This window comes from Physeter macrocephalus, chromosome 14, assembly GCF_002837175.3.
Source record: "Physeter macrocephalus isolate SW-GA chromosome 14, ASM283717v5, whole genome shotgun sequence".
Taxonomy (NCBI): domain Eukaryota; kingdom Metazoa; phylum Chordata; class Mammalia; order Artiodactyla; family Physeteridae; genus Physeter; species Physeter macrocephalus.
This window is the reverse complement of record NC_041227.1, coordinates 86,223,152-86,240,717: the sequence shown is the minus strand read 5'-3', so window position 1 is coordinate 86,240,717 and position 17,566 is coordinate 86,223,152. Positions and strand designations below refer to the sequence as shown.

General features: G+C 45.6%; 1 protein-coding gene across 5 annotated transcripts in view; it reads right to left on the bottom strand.

The window, feature by feature from the left end:
- ZNF18 (zinc finger protein 18) overlaps positions 1-13,396 on the bottom strand; it is a 20,761-nt gene extending 7,365 nt beyond the window's left edge. For 2 of the 5 annotated variants that reach the window (XM_007120326.4, XM_007120328.4), the window contains exons 1-4: positions 13,224-13,396; positions 7,355-7,834; positions 5,938-6,124; positions 5,426-5,517 (exon numbers count right to left, since the gene is read on the bottom strand). In XM_007120326.4, coding sequence (XP_007120388.2) covers positions 5,426-5,517; positions 5,938-6,124; positions 7,355-7,741 — 666 coding nt within the window. In that variant the 5' untranslated portion in view covers positions 7,742-7,834; positions 13,224-13,396. Of the gene's footprint in view, positions 1-5,425; positions 5,518-5,937; positions 6,125-7,354; positions 7,858-12,617; positions 12,786-13,223 lie in introns of those variants that run through there. The other 3 variants (XM_055089956.1, XM_007120329.4, XM_007120327.4) reach the window with 3 other exon arrangements.
- Positions 13,397-17,566: the final 4,170 nt, after the last annotated feature.

The following is a 17,566-nucleotide window of genomic DNA, read 5'->3' as shown; positions in this document are numbered from 1 at the left end:
GCGGAGCGGCTGGGCCCGTGAGCCGCGGCCGCTGAGCCTGCGCGTCCGGAGCCTGCGCTCCGCAACGGGAGAGGCCACAGCAGTGAGAGGCCCGCGTACCGCAAAAAAAAAAAAAAAAAAAAAAATGTATTTGTTGGAAAAGCAAGTGCAAATCAGTGAAGGGGTGGGAAGGATAAAGACTGGCATCAGGCGAGTTGTGAGTCTCACCGTGACACAGACTGTGGCCTCGGAGCAGAAATGCTGCAGCCACACACACTTCGAATCTCCTGACGGTTCTGAGTTTAGGTCTAACAGCAGATCAGTTTTCCTCCAGCGAGTGGGAAATGGAGGGGTTCCCTAGAGCAAGCTGTCCCTTGAGTACGCCCAAAACATGCCCTTCTCATCCTATGGAACTGAGCCTGGAGACTCAACGCTGGGAAGGCCATGGAGCTGGGGTCAACTTCCGTGAATCAAATGGCAGTCTCCCCACCAGGAGGCTGACTGTTAGACACTCAGTTTGTACAGCAGAGTGATGAACAGCACAGTCTCTGGAGTCAGACGCACTGGGATTCAAGTCCCAGGTCTGCCATTTCCAGCTGCGTGATCTTGAGGAAGTTACTAAACCTTTCTGGGCCTCAGTCCTCACCTAATGATAGTACTAGACTCAAAAAACCGTCTGGAGGTTTAACAGAAATAACCAAGTGTGATCTATTTTCAAAGCACCCACTACTTTTCATTTATAGCATTCATCACAGTTTATTAAATATTTATATATATGCATACACACACACACACACACACACACACACACACACACACACGAACGTATTTAGTGAACAGTTGCCTCTGTAGCACATTCGCACCATGAGAAAAGGATCCTCCACTGTTCTTTCTCAGTTCCCAAGAGCGTGCCCAGGCTAGAGCAGGCACTCAATATACGTTGTCTGGGTGAAACAAAGCCCTTAGCAAACACGTGCTTGGTAGGCGGTCTGTATTCTCACTATCACGACCACACGCAGGCTACGGGTTACCGGTCTCCCAGGGGTTCCCAGGGAGAATTCGGGGATCCTGCACACTCCCGGGAACCCCGAAGCTGATAACCTTCTGTGATTGTCACGAACGGCCAGCCAGGCCGCAGGCAGCAGGAGTGAGCAGAGGAAGAATGAGAAGAGAAGTCACCCTCCGTCACACCCACCCCACTACCCGGGGAGGCCATTCCCCATTCGACATTAACTCTGCCCCCAGTACACTAAGGGGACTGGAAATGGCTGAAAGAGAGTGGAGACACCAAAAATTCTTTAACTAGCAGATACTAAGCTTAAAAAAAGAGAAAAGAAAAGGAGGAATTAAATTTCTTAGGGTGAAAAAAGTGAAAAGGTGAAAAGTGGAAAAGTGAACTCTATATGTTTAACTATTAACTATAACCACATTTTAAATATGGATTTTAATTTAAAAAAATTTAAAGTAGGAATTTTTAGCAGCTTACTTTGTTAATCTTCTGTGAAGGAAGCTACCTTAACAGCCTACTGGAAATAACCAGCTTGAGCAAACACTGCTGAATACAGGAGTCCTCGGTCTTCCTGGTCAAAACACACAGACCCTCACGTCGGCGCTGGCAGAGAAAAGGACGGGCTGCCAAGCGCGGTAACATCTGCCTGGAGGCCTGGCTCGCCGGATACAGGCCTCGTCCACGGGCACCAAAAGAGTAGCCACCCAGCACAGTACAAGGCAGAAAAGAATACAGCCACCAAAACCCCCAAGGGCCACCATCAGTCCTTTCAAAGCCCAGGAAAGAGGCTTCAGGAGTCTCTGGAAGGCGTGCCTCCAGATTAAAGCCACAAACTCACTCAGGGAACTGCCCAGGAGCTAGGGATGCATATGAAGCCCCTTAAGAGGCAAGACATTAACTGCAGCCATCTTCATTTTCTGTCATTTTTATAAGAGGAGAAAAAAATCCAAATTCCTATTCTGGAAGGACGGAAGTATGAGATTTGATGGGGAGATAATCTCAATTTCATGTGGAAACAGCACCATCTTGTGGGTTTGTGGGACACTGCCACAGCTGACTGGCACACAGGCATCTGTGCTGTGCTCCCTTCCCAAGGCTGGAAGACACAGGAACCGGTGCCAGTGCATCCCCACGTCTGTGCGACTGTCTCTGACTCAGTCACGGCGTCTACCACTGTGGACCTCATACCCTGCCATTGTTCTCGAGGTTCCTAACTTAGGGAAGAGATTAGAGGACATGATTCTTTATACTGTATTTAAACATTCCCGTCAGTTAGTTACAAAAGACTCCATTAAACATCGAGGTCCTTCTGATGCAAATAGTTGTTGTTAGTTTGGGGGAGGGATATTGGGATCGGGCAGGGATGATTTCTGTTTGTTTGGGGTGAGTGGCTGTTAATCAGTTATCGGCTATATATAGGTAATTTATATATTATATATATTTATATACCTACATTTATATTTATATGGTGCTGCTGGTGAGCATTTAGAATACTCTGACTTCAAGCTATCCGGAACAAGTCACGGTTAATGTCCTCATGTAATGTAGAGCTAATGTTTAACTCCGCTAGTTAAAATATGTTAATAAATTGTATATGCCTTTCATAGGGATACTCTGTATTTACTATAGAAGCAATAATAATCCTCCAAGTCGACTTGAAATATTTGGCAGAATACCCAAATCTTTTTCACCAAGCAGCCTCCTGCCTAACAGTTTGGTTTCTGCGTACTTAAAAGCAGGAAGATGGGCACCCTTGAGTCACTAAAAAGCTGTATCCCTTCCCTACCCCCTCCCCACCCTCTGCCCAGGGTAAACTGCAAAGCTCGGACTCTGGTTTCTAAATCTTTTGAGCTTGGAAAGCTGAGGCTCAGACACATCTACGGCGGCTTCCCTGTCGTCACCTTCACTCTCAAGTACCCCACGAGGAAAGTCCCAAGAAGAGTTCCCCAAAGGTTTGAAACAATGCTCTGATTAAGGTCTACAGGTGCCTGAAAAAGCTGATTTTTTTTTAACATCTTTATTGGAGTATAATTGCTTTACACTGTTGTGTTAGTCGCTGCTCTGTAACAAAGTGAATCAGCTATACGTATACATATATCCCCATATCCCCTCCCTCTTGCGTCTCCCTCCCACCCTCCCTATCCCACCCCTCTAGGTGGTCACAAAGCACCGAGCTGATCTCCCTGTGCTATGCGGCTGCTTCCCACTAGCTATCTATTTTACATTTGGTAGTGTATATATGTCAGTGCTACTCTCTCACTTCGTCCCAGCTTCCCCTCCCCCTCCCCGTGTCCTCAAGTCCATTCTCTACGTCTGCGTCTTTATTCCTGTCCTGCCCCTAGGTTCTTCAGAAAAAGTTGATTTTTATCAAATGCAACTTCTCAGAGTTGTTCACCACATAATCAAGATAAACCTGTTCTTGAGACTTCTGTTTACAGCCAAGATGGAGTAACAGGGAAGGGATTTACCTCCCTGCTGAAACAACCAAAAACGGGGACAAGATATATGAAATAATGATTTGCAGACGATATACTCTAGGAAGAGCAGAACAGAGATCCCTGTGTGCCCTACAGTTGTCCAAACTTAACAGCTGGAGAGGGCATCCAGAGCAGCAGAGAGGAGCTGCTCTGAGCTGAAGGAGCTCAGGGTCTGGGGAGGCCAAGAGGGTTACAGAGTTCTCAGTAGGGCAGAAGACTGGACCAGGGGAGCTGCACAAAGAGAGAGCTCCGGAGATCTGCAGAGGGTCCCCCGCAAGTCGAGGAAAGACCCCCCCCACCCCCGCCGCCCAAAGAAGCAGAAGGCACAGTCCCCAGAGCTCACACCGTGCTGGAAACACTTCATATTTACAGCAGCCAGAGTGGAAAACGTTGTCCATCAAGAAGCATAAGGTATAGTATCACCTCAGTACAGGGGGAAGATCAGCCCTAGACTAAAGGCTTCACTGGTGCCATGTAACAAACTGTATCCAAGTAACTTAACTGCATCCCAGAGCAGAGCTCAACAACATTTATAGGAATGCAAAAATATGCAGCCCCCAACAACGTAAAATTCACCATGCCTGACATGCAATCAAAGATTACTGGGCACACAAGGAAGTAGGAAAAAACATCTCATAATGAGGAGATCAAACCATCCATCAAAACTGACTCAGAACTGACACAGGTGATAAATTCGCAGACAAGGACATTAATACAGATATTATAAACATATTCCATATGTTCAAGGAGTTGGAGGAAAGATTGAACACATTAAGTACAGACATGAAAGATATGATAAAGCCCAAATTCAAACTTCTAGAGATGAAAAACATCTGAGATGCAAAATACACTGGATGGGATTAGAAGCAGATAAAACATTGCAGAAGAAACGATTAATGAGCTTGAAGACATAAAAATAGAAACTACACAAAATAAAACATAGAGATTAAAAAGAGAGAACAGAGCATCAGTCAGCTGTGGGTCAACTTGAAGAGATCTAATGTGTATATACACACGTTAAGATTATACATGTCCCACGTGTGTGCTATTCTCACAGTTCCCAAAGAAGCAGAGAAGGCAGGGAGACAGAAAAAGCAGTTGACATAACGGCCAGAATTTTTCCAAATTTGATGAAAGCTATAATCCAGCAGATCCAAGAACTTCAGTGAACCCCAAGAACAAGGAACATGAAGAAAATGACTCCAAGGCTCATCATGGTCAAAATTTTTAAAATCAGAGAGAAACTATTAAAAGCAAGCAAGAAAAATACATTATATGCAGAAGAACAAAGAAGTACATGTGGCATGGTTCCATTCTGTGTAAAATTCCAGAAAATGCAAACTACTGTATGGTGACAGAAAGCAGATCAGTAGCTGCCTCAGGACTGGGGGAGAGTAGAGGAGCAGCTTAAGAGGGAGGGATTACAAAAGGAAACCTTTGGGGGTGACAGATATGTTTACTATCTTGACTGCAGTTATGGCTTCACATTTGTATATACCATGTCCAAGAACTTCTCAAATTGTACACTTTCAATAAGCGCACTCTATAGTTTTGTCAGTCACACCTCCATAAATGAGTGGGGGGGAGGATAACCTGCCCCACGTTAGATACAACATTCGAGATCACAAACCGACCCGAACGTGGAGGCCTAGACTAGGAAATGAAATAACAGTCTTTTCTCAGCATAACCCAAAGATAATAAAAAAGGGAGACAAGATTGCTTCATCACAGCAACTTCTCTGAGGGCCCAGATTCTATTATTAAAGATGACAATTAGGAAACATTCTGCCTTCAAAGGAATATTGAAACTCGGGTTTCATTCCACATGTATGGCTGTCATCCTTGCTAGGCCTTCCTCTCTCCTCCGCTTCTGAGAACGCTTCCCTTTTCAATCCACGGACTGTTGACAGACCCTCAGAGCGAGGTTCTGGGGTACGAGAAGCAGGGGAACCCCGCTCACCTGAGGTGCTGTGTGGAGAAGGGAGGCTCCAAAGTCTTGGTCTCTGATGAGCCTTTCCTCCGGTCGGGCAGGAAGTGGGGAGGCAGCCAGGGCTGAAGGCGGAGACAGGAAGATTAAAGAATCCCGATGTCCTGTCACCCACTAGCCAGAGGGCACAGGTGCAAACCTCCACACGTTAGAACCAACGCCTGTTCCGCCATCTGTGATCTCAGACTTGTGCTTACCTCCCTAACCCACTCCGACTCCCCTACCTTCCCAGCTGCCTCACCCATGTCTCCTCCCACCTCCCTCCCCAGAACCCAAATCCGAAAGGCCTGGCCCTGTCATAAGTGGTTTAAATTGCAGACTTTGAATCCCCAGATCAGAGTGATTCCTGTATGTCTACCCTGCTTCCAAACTTCCCAGAGACACCCCAATGGGAGCGGCCTATCATTTCAATTCACTCTTAGGCCTACTGACCGCAATCCCGCAATTTCTCAGAGATGGCACCACACACACCGCCTGCCCCTCACCTAGTCCTTGTTCCGAGTCGGACTCCTCTTTCACGATGTGGCTCAGTGGCTCCCCAGACGGGCAGGCTGAGTTCTGAAGCCCCAGCTCCTGAGGCACTTCAACATGGGCCTCCGCTTCCCCCAGTGGGCAGCTTTCAGGCTCCACCTTCTGTGATAAGACTTCCTGTCCCAGAACTTGGATGCTGATCTAGAGACCACATGGTACTAATTACTGAAAGATCCAGAGTAAGGATTTCTGCAAGATACAAAGCTAACCTTCTAGAACGCATTGTAAGGCAGTCCTTAGGGACATGGGGCAGGGAAAGAAAAAAGCCAGCATTTACTTCTGGTCCAGCGGGAACCAGGGAGGGAAACATCCTGAGAGAGGCCAGAAGCTATGGCCTGGGACCCCTTCCGACAGGCCACTGATGTTGTGTTTCTACTGGACAGTCTCCACCAATTAAAACACAGGCGTCTTTGGAACAGCTTCTCAAACATTCTAAAGATGGAATGGGATGGGAGATTTAGCTTCAATCCCTAATGGCTAAAAAGTGTGGAGAATCTCAGGGAGTCTTAGAATCAGGTGAGGTGTGGGGACACACTGAGGTAGTATAATAGGAAATGTGCAACTGGTCTTTGTCCCAGGTTCCTGGCAAGCGCTCCTAAAACCCATGGAATTTCCTGAAGGACAGGAGTGCCAAGAGCAACTCCTCCTCTGCAGAATGAGCCCCTTTCAGCCATCCCTGAGTTGATGCTGACGAGGTGACTCTTGGTGGCCCCGAGACGGCTTCAGGATGGAGGCCGGTCCCCAGAGGAACTAGTCAGGTGATCAGAGGGTTGGAACTTCCAGCGCCACCCCTCAACCTCTGGGGAAGGGAGAGGGGCTGGAGATTTTCAATCACCAATGGCCAATGATGAAGCAATCATGCCTGAGTAATGAAACCTCCATAATAACTCCTAACCTGTGGGGTTCAGGGAGCTTCTGAGCTGGTGAATACTTACAAGTGCCAGGAGGATGGGGTGCCCAGATGAGGGCGTGGATGCCCTGTGCCACCCCCATCTCCTCCATTTGGCTGTTTCTCAATCATATCCTTTATAACAAACCGGAAAATACGAGTAAAGTGTTTCCTTGAGATCTATGAGTCACTCTAGCAAACGATCAAACCCGAGGAGGGGGTTGTGGGAACCTTCAGATTTGTAGCCAGTGGGTCATAAGTACGGGTGGCCCCTGCAGCTTGTGACGGGGTCTGAAATGGGGTCAGTCTTATGGGACTAGCCCTTGTCCTCTGGGGTCTGAGCCAAGCCAGACAGTGTCAGCGAATGGGTTGTTGGTGTGGAAAAGCCTACATATTTGGTGCCAGAAAAACAGACAACACCCCTGCTAAGACCCCAGAGGAGCCCTGTGCTTCAGTCAGAGATCACAAAACTCTCTGCTCACCCACTGCCACAGCTTCTGGGGGTCCCCCCTCAAGCTCTCCACAAGGGTCACTGCTTCCTCCCCGCTGCCTGGACACTGCTTCCGCACCCACATCTGGATCTCCCCGGGCAGGATGGTCAGGAACTGCTCCAACGTCAGGATCTCTAGGATCTGCTCCTTGGTGTGAACCTCTGGCTGCAGCCACTGGGAACAGAGCTTCCGAAGTTGTCTCAGGGTTTCGTGGGGCCCGGACATCACCTGGTAAGGAAACTGCCTGAAAAGCTGGCGTGCAGTCTCAGAGCTGGAGGGCTCCCCTCGAGGGCTGGCATCTGGTCCAGAGAACGCGGACTCCTCGGCCTTGGCCGGTGGCGGCAGCAGGACTGGAGCCTGCCCCAGCTCCACGGGCATCGTCTGGCTTGGCAAACCCTTTTAGGTGATGTGCTTCTGGGACGGAGTTGTCCCTGGGAGAACCAGGTCTTCACGGAGCCTCTCACAGGGACACTGGAGGGGGAGTGACAGTGATGCTATGAGGACGAGAGGGACGCACTTTCAGAAAGGAAAAGTTCACACGCCTTGCCTGAGAAGCCTCGGAGGCAACTGTGCATCTTCTGAAATCAATGAACACACTAATCTATTGTGAAAGATGGTAAACTTGAAGCCACAGAGCAGACCACGACTACCATATCTAAACTGTCATCATCACCCTGACCATTTTTACAGCGTTCTCTCTTGGTCTTCAAAAGGCCAGACCAAGTAGAAGAATGAAACGCACCACATTAAGCGTTTTCACTGTGGGGTTCCAGGTAAACAGCTCTCCTGCAAAACACTCCAATGTCTGCATCCATGTGTCTGCAGACCAAAAAATAAAGCTGAACAAAGACCTTGATGCCCTAGGAATGAAGGCTAAGGCTGAAATGATCAGATGCTTCCAAAATAAATATGAGGTTGAAGAGAACTCTTCCCCAAAAGGTGCAATGAAATTTCTAAGTGGCCTCTTTTGAATGCCATGTTGCCAACTGGGAAATTATGAAAAACCTGTCACGCTGAAATGTTCAACCCTGGACCGAAAGAAGGGTTAGAATGAATACCGACCACCTCAACAACACTCCTGCAGACTTGAAGCAAGTAATCGCTCTTTTATGGCGAGTGGTATCAAAATTCAGAAGACAGCAACTAAGACAGTGAAAAGAGAACTATTAAATGGCAAAGTTAATATTAAGATATTTTAAAAGGAGCATGCACTAGCTAGCTTTCTTGCATGTAATCCTAATATTAGATTACTGGGTCTATCTTTAAATATTATGAAGGAGCTAGAGGTCATCATTTCTCCATAACATGAACCACAACAATCAATCGCTCGCGTGTCTGGCTTAATCAGAGATCAGTACAACACTCTAGCTTTTGATGGCTGCTTTTTCCTTGAGGTGTAAGAGCAACGTCCTCATCCTCACCACTTCACCCAAACAACCCACCCTATGTCACAACATCATTTAAAAATAAAACAAACAAAAAAAGAAAGCAAATTTTTTTCAAGGGTACAAAAAAGGAAGGAGTAAGGTAAAAAGGATCGATCTAATATTATGTTTCTCACGTGGACCTCACTAACTGTACTTTTTGTTTACGCAGAGACCCGTATATTTAATTCATATATTCACGCAGCCCCCAGAGTGCTACAGCAACATATGTTCTCAATAATTCAGGAATTCTATTTCTGGTCATGGCAGCCCACCTACTGTAAACAATGACAAAACTGGAGAAAACCTAAGAGGCCAGTGTTTTCAAGCACTGGCCAACCGGAAAGGCGAGAATGGAATCCCTGAGAGAAGGAAAGCTTGTGAGGAGGGCCACGACCATCCCGGCTGTCTGCCGGGGGATGATTCCCTAATCCCAGTGCAGGAGGCTGGAGCCCAAGCAGAGACCAGAGGTCTCACTAAACTGAGGAGGCAGAGGTAAGCATTTGGAGCTACTGAAGTGGCTGGGATTGGAAGAACAGGCCAGCGGGGAGGAGGGCGCTATGGGGTGGAGGCAGAAGTCTGTCTGGCGTCCCCCGTGGGTTCTGGCCAAGGGCTGGGCTGCACTCAGTAGGGTGAAACTATGCAAGGTTCAACAGAGAGCGTTGCTACCAGGTTAAAGGAGGAAAAGAGGGATACAAAAGGCCAGTCAGTGATGAGAGACATTTGTGTTTCTGACCCTGAGAGGAGAGAGACCTTATTAACACTCAAGGCATCCTGAGATACCAGAAAGGCCACATGTTAGGAGTAAGGACCATGCTCTAGAGAAAGACCTACTCTAAACCTGCCCTAAAAAACTTAAAGCCAAGCTTCAACAAGATCCACAGAGGACGTCCAGTCTACTGCTCTATTCTGATCCAGTTAGAAGAATTTGGGGGAATTCCCTGGCAGTCCAGTGGTTAGGACTCCATGCTTTCACTGCCAAGGGCCCAGGTTCAACCCCTGATCGGGGAACTAAGATCCCACAAGCCACACAGCATGGCCAAAAAAAAAAAAAAAAAAAAAGGGAATTTGGGAAACACCTTGGGCTTTCCAAAGATCTGCCCTAAAACCAAGCCAACACAAGTTGATCAATCAGTAATTGAACTGCCTGCTAGAACAAAAATCAACACTTCAGAGGAAGATAACAGAATCCTTAGTGTCTACAATGTGCCATCCACAATATCCAGGATGCAATCCAAAATTAGTACACATGTAAAGAAACAGGAAAATGTGACTCAAAATCAAGGGAAAGCAGTCAAGAGAAACCAACTTCAGATGGCCTGAGGACTTAAAAACAATATCGTCTTTATGACAGAAGAGATAGTGACTTTCTATAGAGAAATAGAAATTATAAAAACAAATGCAAATTCTAGAAAATGAACCATCAACCCAGAATTCCACATCCAACAAAAACACCTTTCAAAGAAAGAATTAAAGACATTTTTCAGATAAATAAGCGAAGAGAATTTTTCACCAATGACTTGTACTACAAGAAATGCTAAAGGACATTCTTCCAGTTTAAGGGAAAATCATATGTACAGAAAGGAATGCAGATCTCCAGAAATGGTAAATATATGGTGAATAAGTTTAAGATACTATGCTTTTATTTCTCCTAACTTCCTTAAAAGGCAACTGACTGTTAAGGCAAAGATGACAATAGTATAAGTAGAACATAAGATAAGTAGAAGTAAAAGATATAAAAATAGCACAAAGGAGAGGGTAAATGGAATTAATCTGTTGTTTTTACATTTATGAACTGCTAATTCAGAACTAGAAAGTTGGAAGTAAGAAGTAGTGTCAGGTGAAGTGACAGATGGGAAATGTAACCGTGTTAAGTGAGGGGCAGGAAATAAGAAATGAGATTTATAAAGTGGTACAATATTAAAGTATATTCTGATAGGTTAAATGTTGATAATTTAAGGATGTATACTGTTAGCTGTAAAAATATTATACAAAGAGGTATAGCTAAAAGCCAATAGACGAACACAAAAAAACAGTCAATAATATACAGGAAAGGATCAAGAGAAGAATAAAAATCAGAAAGATCAAATGGAAAAAAGACAATATGATAGATTAATACCCAACCATATCAATAATTACATTAAATGTAAATGGACTAAACACTTGAATTATAAGGTTGAGATTGTGAAATTTAAAAAAGCGAGACCCAACAATATGCTGTCTACAAGAGACATTTTATGTATAAAGACACAGATAGTTTGGAAATAAAATGGTGGGAAAAAGACATTCCATGCAAACAGCAAGCACATGAAAGCTGGTATGGCTATATTAGTATCTGACCAAGAGACTTCATGACAAAGAGAAAAAGAGGGACATTTCATTATGATAAATGGGTCAAATCATCTAGAACACAAAGCAACCTAAATGTGTATGCACCTAATATCAGGTCTAAAGGGACAAATCCTCAATCATAGTTGGAGATTTTAACACTGTTCTCTCAGTAATTGATAGAAAAAATAGACCCCCCAAAATTGTAAGGATATAGAAAATCTGAACAACACTGTCACCCAAGTTGATGTAATTGACATTTAAACCAACGACTGCAGAATACACATTCATTTCAAGTGCATGCGAAGCATTCATCAAAACAGACCATGTGTATAATTAAGTTTCAAAACACTGGAATCTTAAAGTATAGATTCTCTGACCACAGAGAAATCAATAACTAGAAACCAATAACAATAAGATACCTAGACTGTCCCAATATATGGAAATTGTTAAATAACAATATTAAATAACCTATGACCAAAGAAAACAAACCACACAGGAAATTAAAATATAGTTTCATACTGAATGACAATGAAAACACAACATATCAAAATTTGTAGGAAACAGCTAAAGCACTGCTTAGAGAGAAATGAACAGCTTTAAATAAATGTTAAAATTTTTAATAAATATACACGCATCCTTCACTGTCTAGATCTATTTGGATCCTGAGTTTCAAATAACAAGTAGCAAGATTTCAGATAGCAAGAGACTTACCAGTAGAATTATTCACATTTACTTAGCTCCTGAATTAAGACAGCAGTTTGGATAACAGGGAAACTGACTTTTAGGGAAAACTATAGATCTTATAAAACATTTAAATCTAATTTCAGCAATTATACTCTCACATAATGGTAGGGGAAATGCCTCGCTTATAATTAAATTACTTGATAGATGCTTTATAGATTGATATCCCAATGACTTCATGAGAATCTGCTCCTGTTAGTTATGAAAAAAAAATTTAAAGATATCCCAAATGTATAGTTGCTATACTTATTAAAGCTATAACAAATTAAATGAATTTTTAAATGAACAGCTAAGTAAGGATACTTACTATACATTCATATACAAGTAACCATTTGCAGAGCACCTACTATTGACAAAGATTGTCTCCTTAATCAAAATACAGTCAAGCTGAAGTTGACTGAGTCATCTCTTTGTCTAGGACTGGCCCTTGGACTCTGTCCTTGTCACTTCCAGTCCAGTTTAGCAAGAACCTTGCTGACTCCAGTTTAGGGAGTCAGAAAGACTTGACATTTGATCAAATTCAACATCCCTTGGTACCTGGTCAAATTCCTTATCGCCCTGGCCTGCCTTCAACAAAACCGGTCAAGTTGGCTTAGCTTGAATCCCCCCTTAACCCAGATGTTTCCTCTTAGTAATTTCCCACCCACTGAGCCCACCCAACCCCTTGGCTATAAATTTCCATTTGTCCTTGTTGTATTCAATCTCTCGCTCCAATACCACAAAGTCCCACGGTAGCCCCCCTGAATAGTCTGCCTTACCGTTTTTAACGAGTCTCTGAGTAACTTTTTCTTTAACACTATGCATCAGCTCCTTATTAGGCCCGGTTCAAGTCGTTTCTAATCCTCACAATTACCCAGCAAGGTGAGTATTACAGTGTGCAGATCGGCAACCTCTGAGGCTCACAGCGGCGGCCAAATTCAAACCCAGGAGGCTCTAAGCCTGTGCTCTGGGGAGGAGAGCTGCAAACCTTTGAATTTGGGGGGCGGATTTGGGAGCTGTCACAAAGGGCTGGAGGGGAGGAGAAGCTACAGGCATTTAGCACCCCGGAGGCCAGGGGGGATCCAGGCCTGCCAGGTGCCGGGCAGTGCTGCCCACTGCGTTCTCCACCCTCCGCCCACGACGCCGACAGCGCCGGGAAAGAGACTCCGGGCATCAGCCCATCCGGGTTCCCTCTTCCCGAGGCTCACTTCCAGCCTTTGGGGGAAGGCAGGAGGGAGGGGCCCCTTTTCGGTCCCAGTCCAGAGACGTGGCCGGAGAGTCCGGAGAGGCCCACAGGCTCAGGGACGCAGGGCCCGGTCCGGGGTACCGGGTCTCCACGACCCCAGAGTCCACTCACAGCCCCGCCGCCCCTCCCCCGCACTCACCGCGTCCCCGCGCGCGCTCCCGGGCACTCGGGCGCGCGTCCGCCGGCCCGACCGCCGCTCCTGGAGTTCCGGCCGAGTCCGGCGCGGACGCGGGCGGCGCCAGGCCAGACCCCGGGCTGCCGCGGCCAGGCCTGTCCAGCCCGCGCGCGCTCACCTCGACCCGCGGCGCCGGCTCCGGGCGCACTTCCGGGAGACAGGAGACTGCGCGCGCCTCTGGGGCTGGCGGGGCGGGGCGGGGCTGGGGCGGGGCGGAGGCGCGGGCTCCGATTGGCCGCCCGGCTAGCTTCGCCCCGCCCGCGCCTCCGCGGCGCCCAGGCCAGTGTGCGTCGCCCGCAGCGGGCGGTTGCGTCATTCATTCGAGCTCCGCGCGGTCACTCAGTCCTCACGGGAATGTGTAGTGAGCCCCGGGTCTGGGCCGGGCACTTGGACCAAGCACTGCGAGGGCTGCAGAGGTCGTTTTCGTGACTTTCCCTGACCCCTCTTCCAGTCCCACACCCAGAGCTGAAGCTTTCGGGCCCTATCCCAGGTTCTTACCCGGAGTCTCTCGCGCTTGAGGTTCTCACCTCACTTGGCCTCCCAGGGGCATATGATTTGCCCCGACCTTGCTCTGTCCCGCTTCTCCAGCTCTCACCTACTCTGCATTTCTCGGGCGCTCTCCTTCCACCTCCCCTCTTTCAGTGTTGAAGTTCAGTGGGGCGCCAGCCTCTCTTCCCACCTTGTCTCTTGCCTGTCTGCCCCCCTCACCTCACCCCTTCAAAGTGGTGTCTTCCTCGCCTCCTCCCTCCCCTTCTTCCCTTTCCCACGTGCCAACAATGGCCAAGTCCTGTGATTTTACCGCCTATCTCTTCGACACCTCCGCTCTGTCCACTCTCTACCCCTACCTCCTTCCCCGTCATTTCTAACCGGGATAACGGGTGAAGCCCTCACCAGTTTCAGAACTTCCAGTCTTGTCCATTTCCAGGCCATCCGGCACTCGACCACACAGTCATCTTGTGGGACAAAGCTGTGTTAGTAGGAAGTATCAGGTCCAAATCTGGGAGACTGGAGTTACGTGTGTATCGTATGAATTGTTCAATCATGGACAATTGGCAAACCGTAGAGCATTTAAAAAAGAGGTTGTCAGTATAGTGAAGTACCCTGCCCAGGGTTAGTAGGAATGGGAGACATCTCCTCTGAAGAAACAAAGCTTTGGGCAAAGGGGGGGGTGGGTGGGTCATGATGTCTTCACATATCTGAAAAAGTGACCAGTGGGAAAGGGATTCAGCATGTTTTTCTAGGTCCCAGGACCTGAGCAAGACCCACTCTGCGGCGAAAATCGTGAAAAATACTATTTCAGCTTAACCCAGGTGGAAGTTTCTGAAGGTGACTTGTGTAACAAAGCTGTTTTTTGAGTTCCTGAGCAGAACATGGGTAACAATTTGTCAGAAACATTTAGAGAGACACTTGCAGAGGGTGTTACTTCCAACACCAAGGTGCTTTGCTTGTAAGAAATTCAAGAGGTGAGCTGGTTTGGAAAGGGAAGATGATGAGTTTTTATCTTCAACATGTAAGTTTTTAGCTGATCAACATCCAAGGAAGATAACAGTAATTGGAAAGCTTTAATTGGGCCACAGAGCCCTCTGTGAATCTGATGGAAGCTATAAATCTTTTCACAAGGAAAGTGCGCATACATATCCACATACAAAATTTTGCACGCAAATTCAGGGAGTTCACAGAGCCCTGAAGTGCATCCTTGGAACCCACGAACTTCAGGTTGAAAACTCTAATTCTGATAGATGGTTCTTGATATGGAAGTTACACTTGGCAGTTTAATCATTTCTTTATAAACTGTCAGCTTGTGATATGTGATCATCATTCCTGCCCATCAAAGTTTTGGCCACTAACTAGTTCTGTTAGTCTCTTGAAGTATGAGTTGAGACAATTATTTATTATTAACTGCATTGCAGTGCTTCTCCTCAGATCAGTGCCAAAAGCATCATTTTGGAAGTTTGCTTAAAAACTGTATTTCCAGGCTCCACTTCTCAGAGAACCTAATTAGAGGAGAAGGCAAGAAATTTGGGCTTAACATGCCTTCTGTGTGAGTCTGATGTGCCGCCACATTTGAGAAGCCCTTATTTAGAGCAGTGGTCGCTACACTTTTTTGATCAAGCACTCTTTACCAGTAAAACTATTTTGAGTCTAGAGAGCCACTATTTGTGTATGTATTTATTAATAAATAATATACATGCATTACTTTGCCTACATATTCTATATAAGAAAACATAAAAGTTAACAAAGACTGAGGTAAGAATGAAAAAATATTTCAAAATACTTATTTTATTTGTTGAATAAAATTCCCACTTAAAATGAGATGGAACAGGCCTCATTATTCTAGCAAATCTTGATTTAATACTCTCATTATACAGAGATTTTTCAGGTCTTGTTCTACCTTTACTTTTTTTTTTCAACACTTAGTTTTAATGGTTGTCATAAATAAAAAAATGAAACTTCACAAACCCTCCAAATGGAAGTTTTAATGGTTGTCATAAATAAAAAAAGAAACTTCACAAACCCTCCAAATGGAAAAAGTACATCATTGGCAAAACATTTTCACTTTTCAATACCATCTGTTAATTAAGCAATTTTTGAAGAAATGTGCCTACTAAGAATTTACAAAAAGTACCTGGTAAGATATTGTGTGACCTTAAGCATCACTGAAAATTATCTTCGTGTTCTGGATAGGGTTTCAACCACAGAGCCTAAAGTTTACTAAAAGCTGGGATCTCACCTCATCAAGACTCTCTGTGTAATGTTGATCTGTCTTTTGTTTGTGCCAGAAAAAGAGCTCTTTCCTTCAGGTACAGATGTGGAAAACTTCTGAATTCTATAGATGATTCTTTTTTGTTTTTTTAAAATTTTATTTAAGTATAGTTGATTTACAATGTTGTGTTAATTTCTGCTGCACAGCAAAGTGATTCAGTTATAAATATACATACATTCTTTTTCATATTCTTTTCCATTATGGTTTATCACAGGATATTGAATCTAGTTCTCTGTGCTATACAGGACCTTGTTGTTTATCCATTCTATATATAATAGTTTATATCTGCTAATCCCAAACTCCCAATCCATCCCTCCCCCACACCCCTGCCCCTTGGCAACCACAAATCTGTTCTCTATGTCTGTGAGTCTGTTTCTGTTTTGTAGATATGTTGATGTGTGTCATATTTTAGATTCCACATACAAGTGATATGTGGTACTTGTTCTCTTTCAGACTTACTTCGATTAGTGTGATGCACAGATGATTCTTTATCCCATTAACTGACCAGGGGCCCTTTAAAGCTTGGAGAGTTCTATCTGGTTAACAATTTCAGGGTGATTGAGTAAGAGGCCTCAGACTCCCTTAAACATTCTACCACCCAGAATTCTCCTTCTTTGGTCCCTTAGGTGCCTCATCTTGATGCTTGTTACTGATTTCTGCTTTCCGCACGGTCACTTGTGCCCTCCATGGGCCTCCTTCCCTTCAAGCTACTTGATCTCTTGCTGAGCTGATGACCCTCCCGGCTTTGGACAGCCAGCCCCTGCCCTTGCTGAATCTGTGACGTTTCCCTCTTTCTGATGGCCAGGGCTCCTGAAAACCCCATCAGCGTCGAGCAGTGGGAGGCCCATCTGTCCCTGCTGTCAGATGCGAGGGATGGCTGGACCACTGCCCAAGTTTTTTCAGATTGATCTTTCCTCCCTGTGACAGAAGCTTCCAGGAGCATTTGGTGACTCTTGAAGGGCTTGAGATCAATAGAAGAAGCAACCTTTTTCTTCCTCTCGGAGCCAGCAAGACGGGTGAGTCATCTGTCACTGCTAATTAACAAAAAGGGTCTGAACATTGGGGAACACACAGAGAGAAAAGGATTGGGATTAACCAGACACTGGGGTTTAAAAGAAAATACCAAAAAAACCTATTTTCCAGAATGTAGTCTATTCATTATGTGGTATTAGGAGAACAGAGAGAAAATTAAGTTAATCGGTGGCAGCAGTCTGTTTTAGGAAGTCTCGGAGGGCCACTGCAGAGCGGTTCAGGCTGCCCGTGGAGATGCGCAGAGGAAACAGCACGTGGCCAAAGGCACAGAACACAACCTCATCTCGGAAGAAGCTGGGATACCAAGAACTAGGCATAGAGTGTATTCATTAAAGCTTGCAGACTTTTACCAAAGATCCCTTCTTTCCTCTGATGCTGCCGTGGACCCTCCAGTCCAGGCACTGGAAACTGGAAGCATGTATTTCACTTGGCAAGCACAGTTTTTAAATTCTTATTTTGAATGGAACACCTTTTATGGTGTATGACATACGCTGACCATCCCTGTAAATCA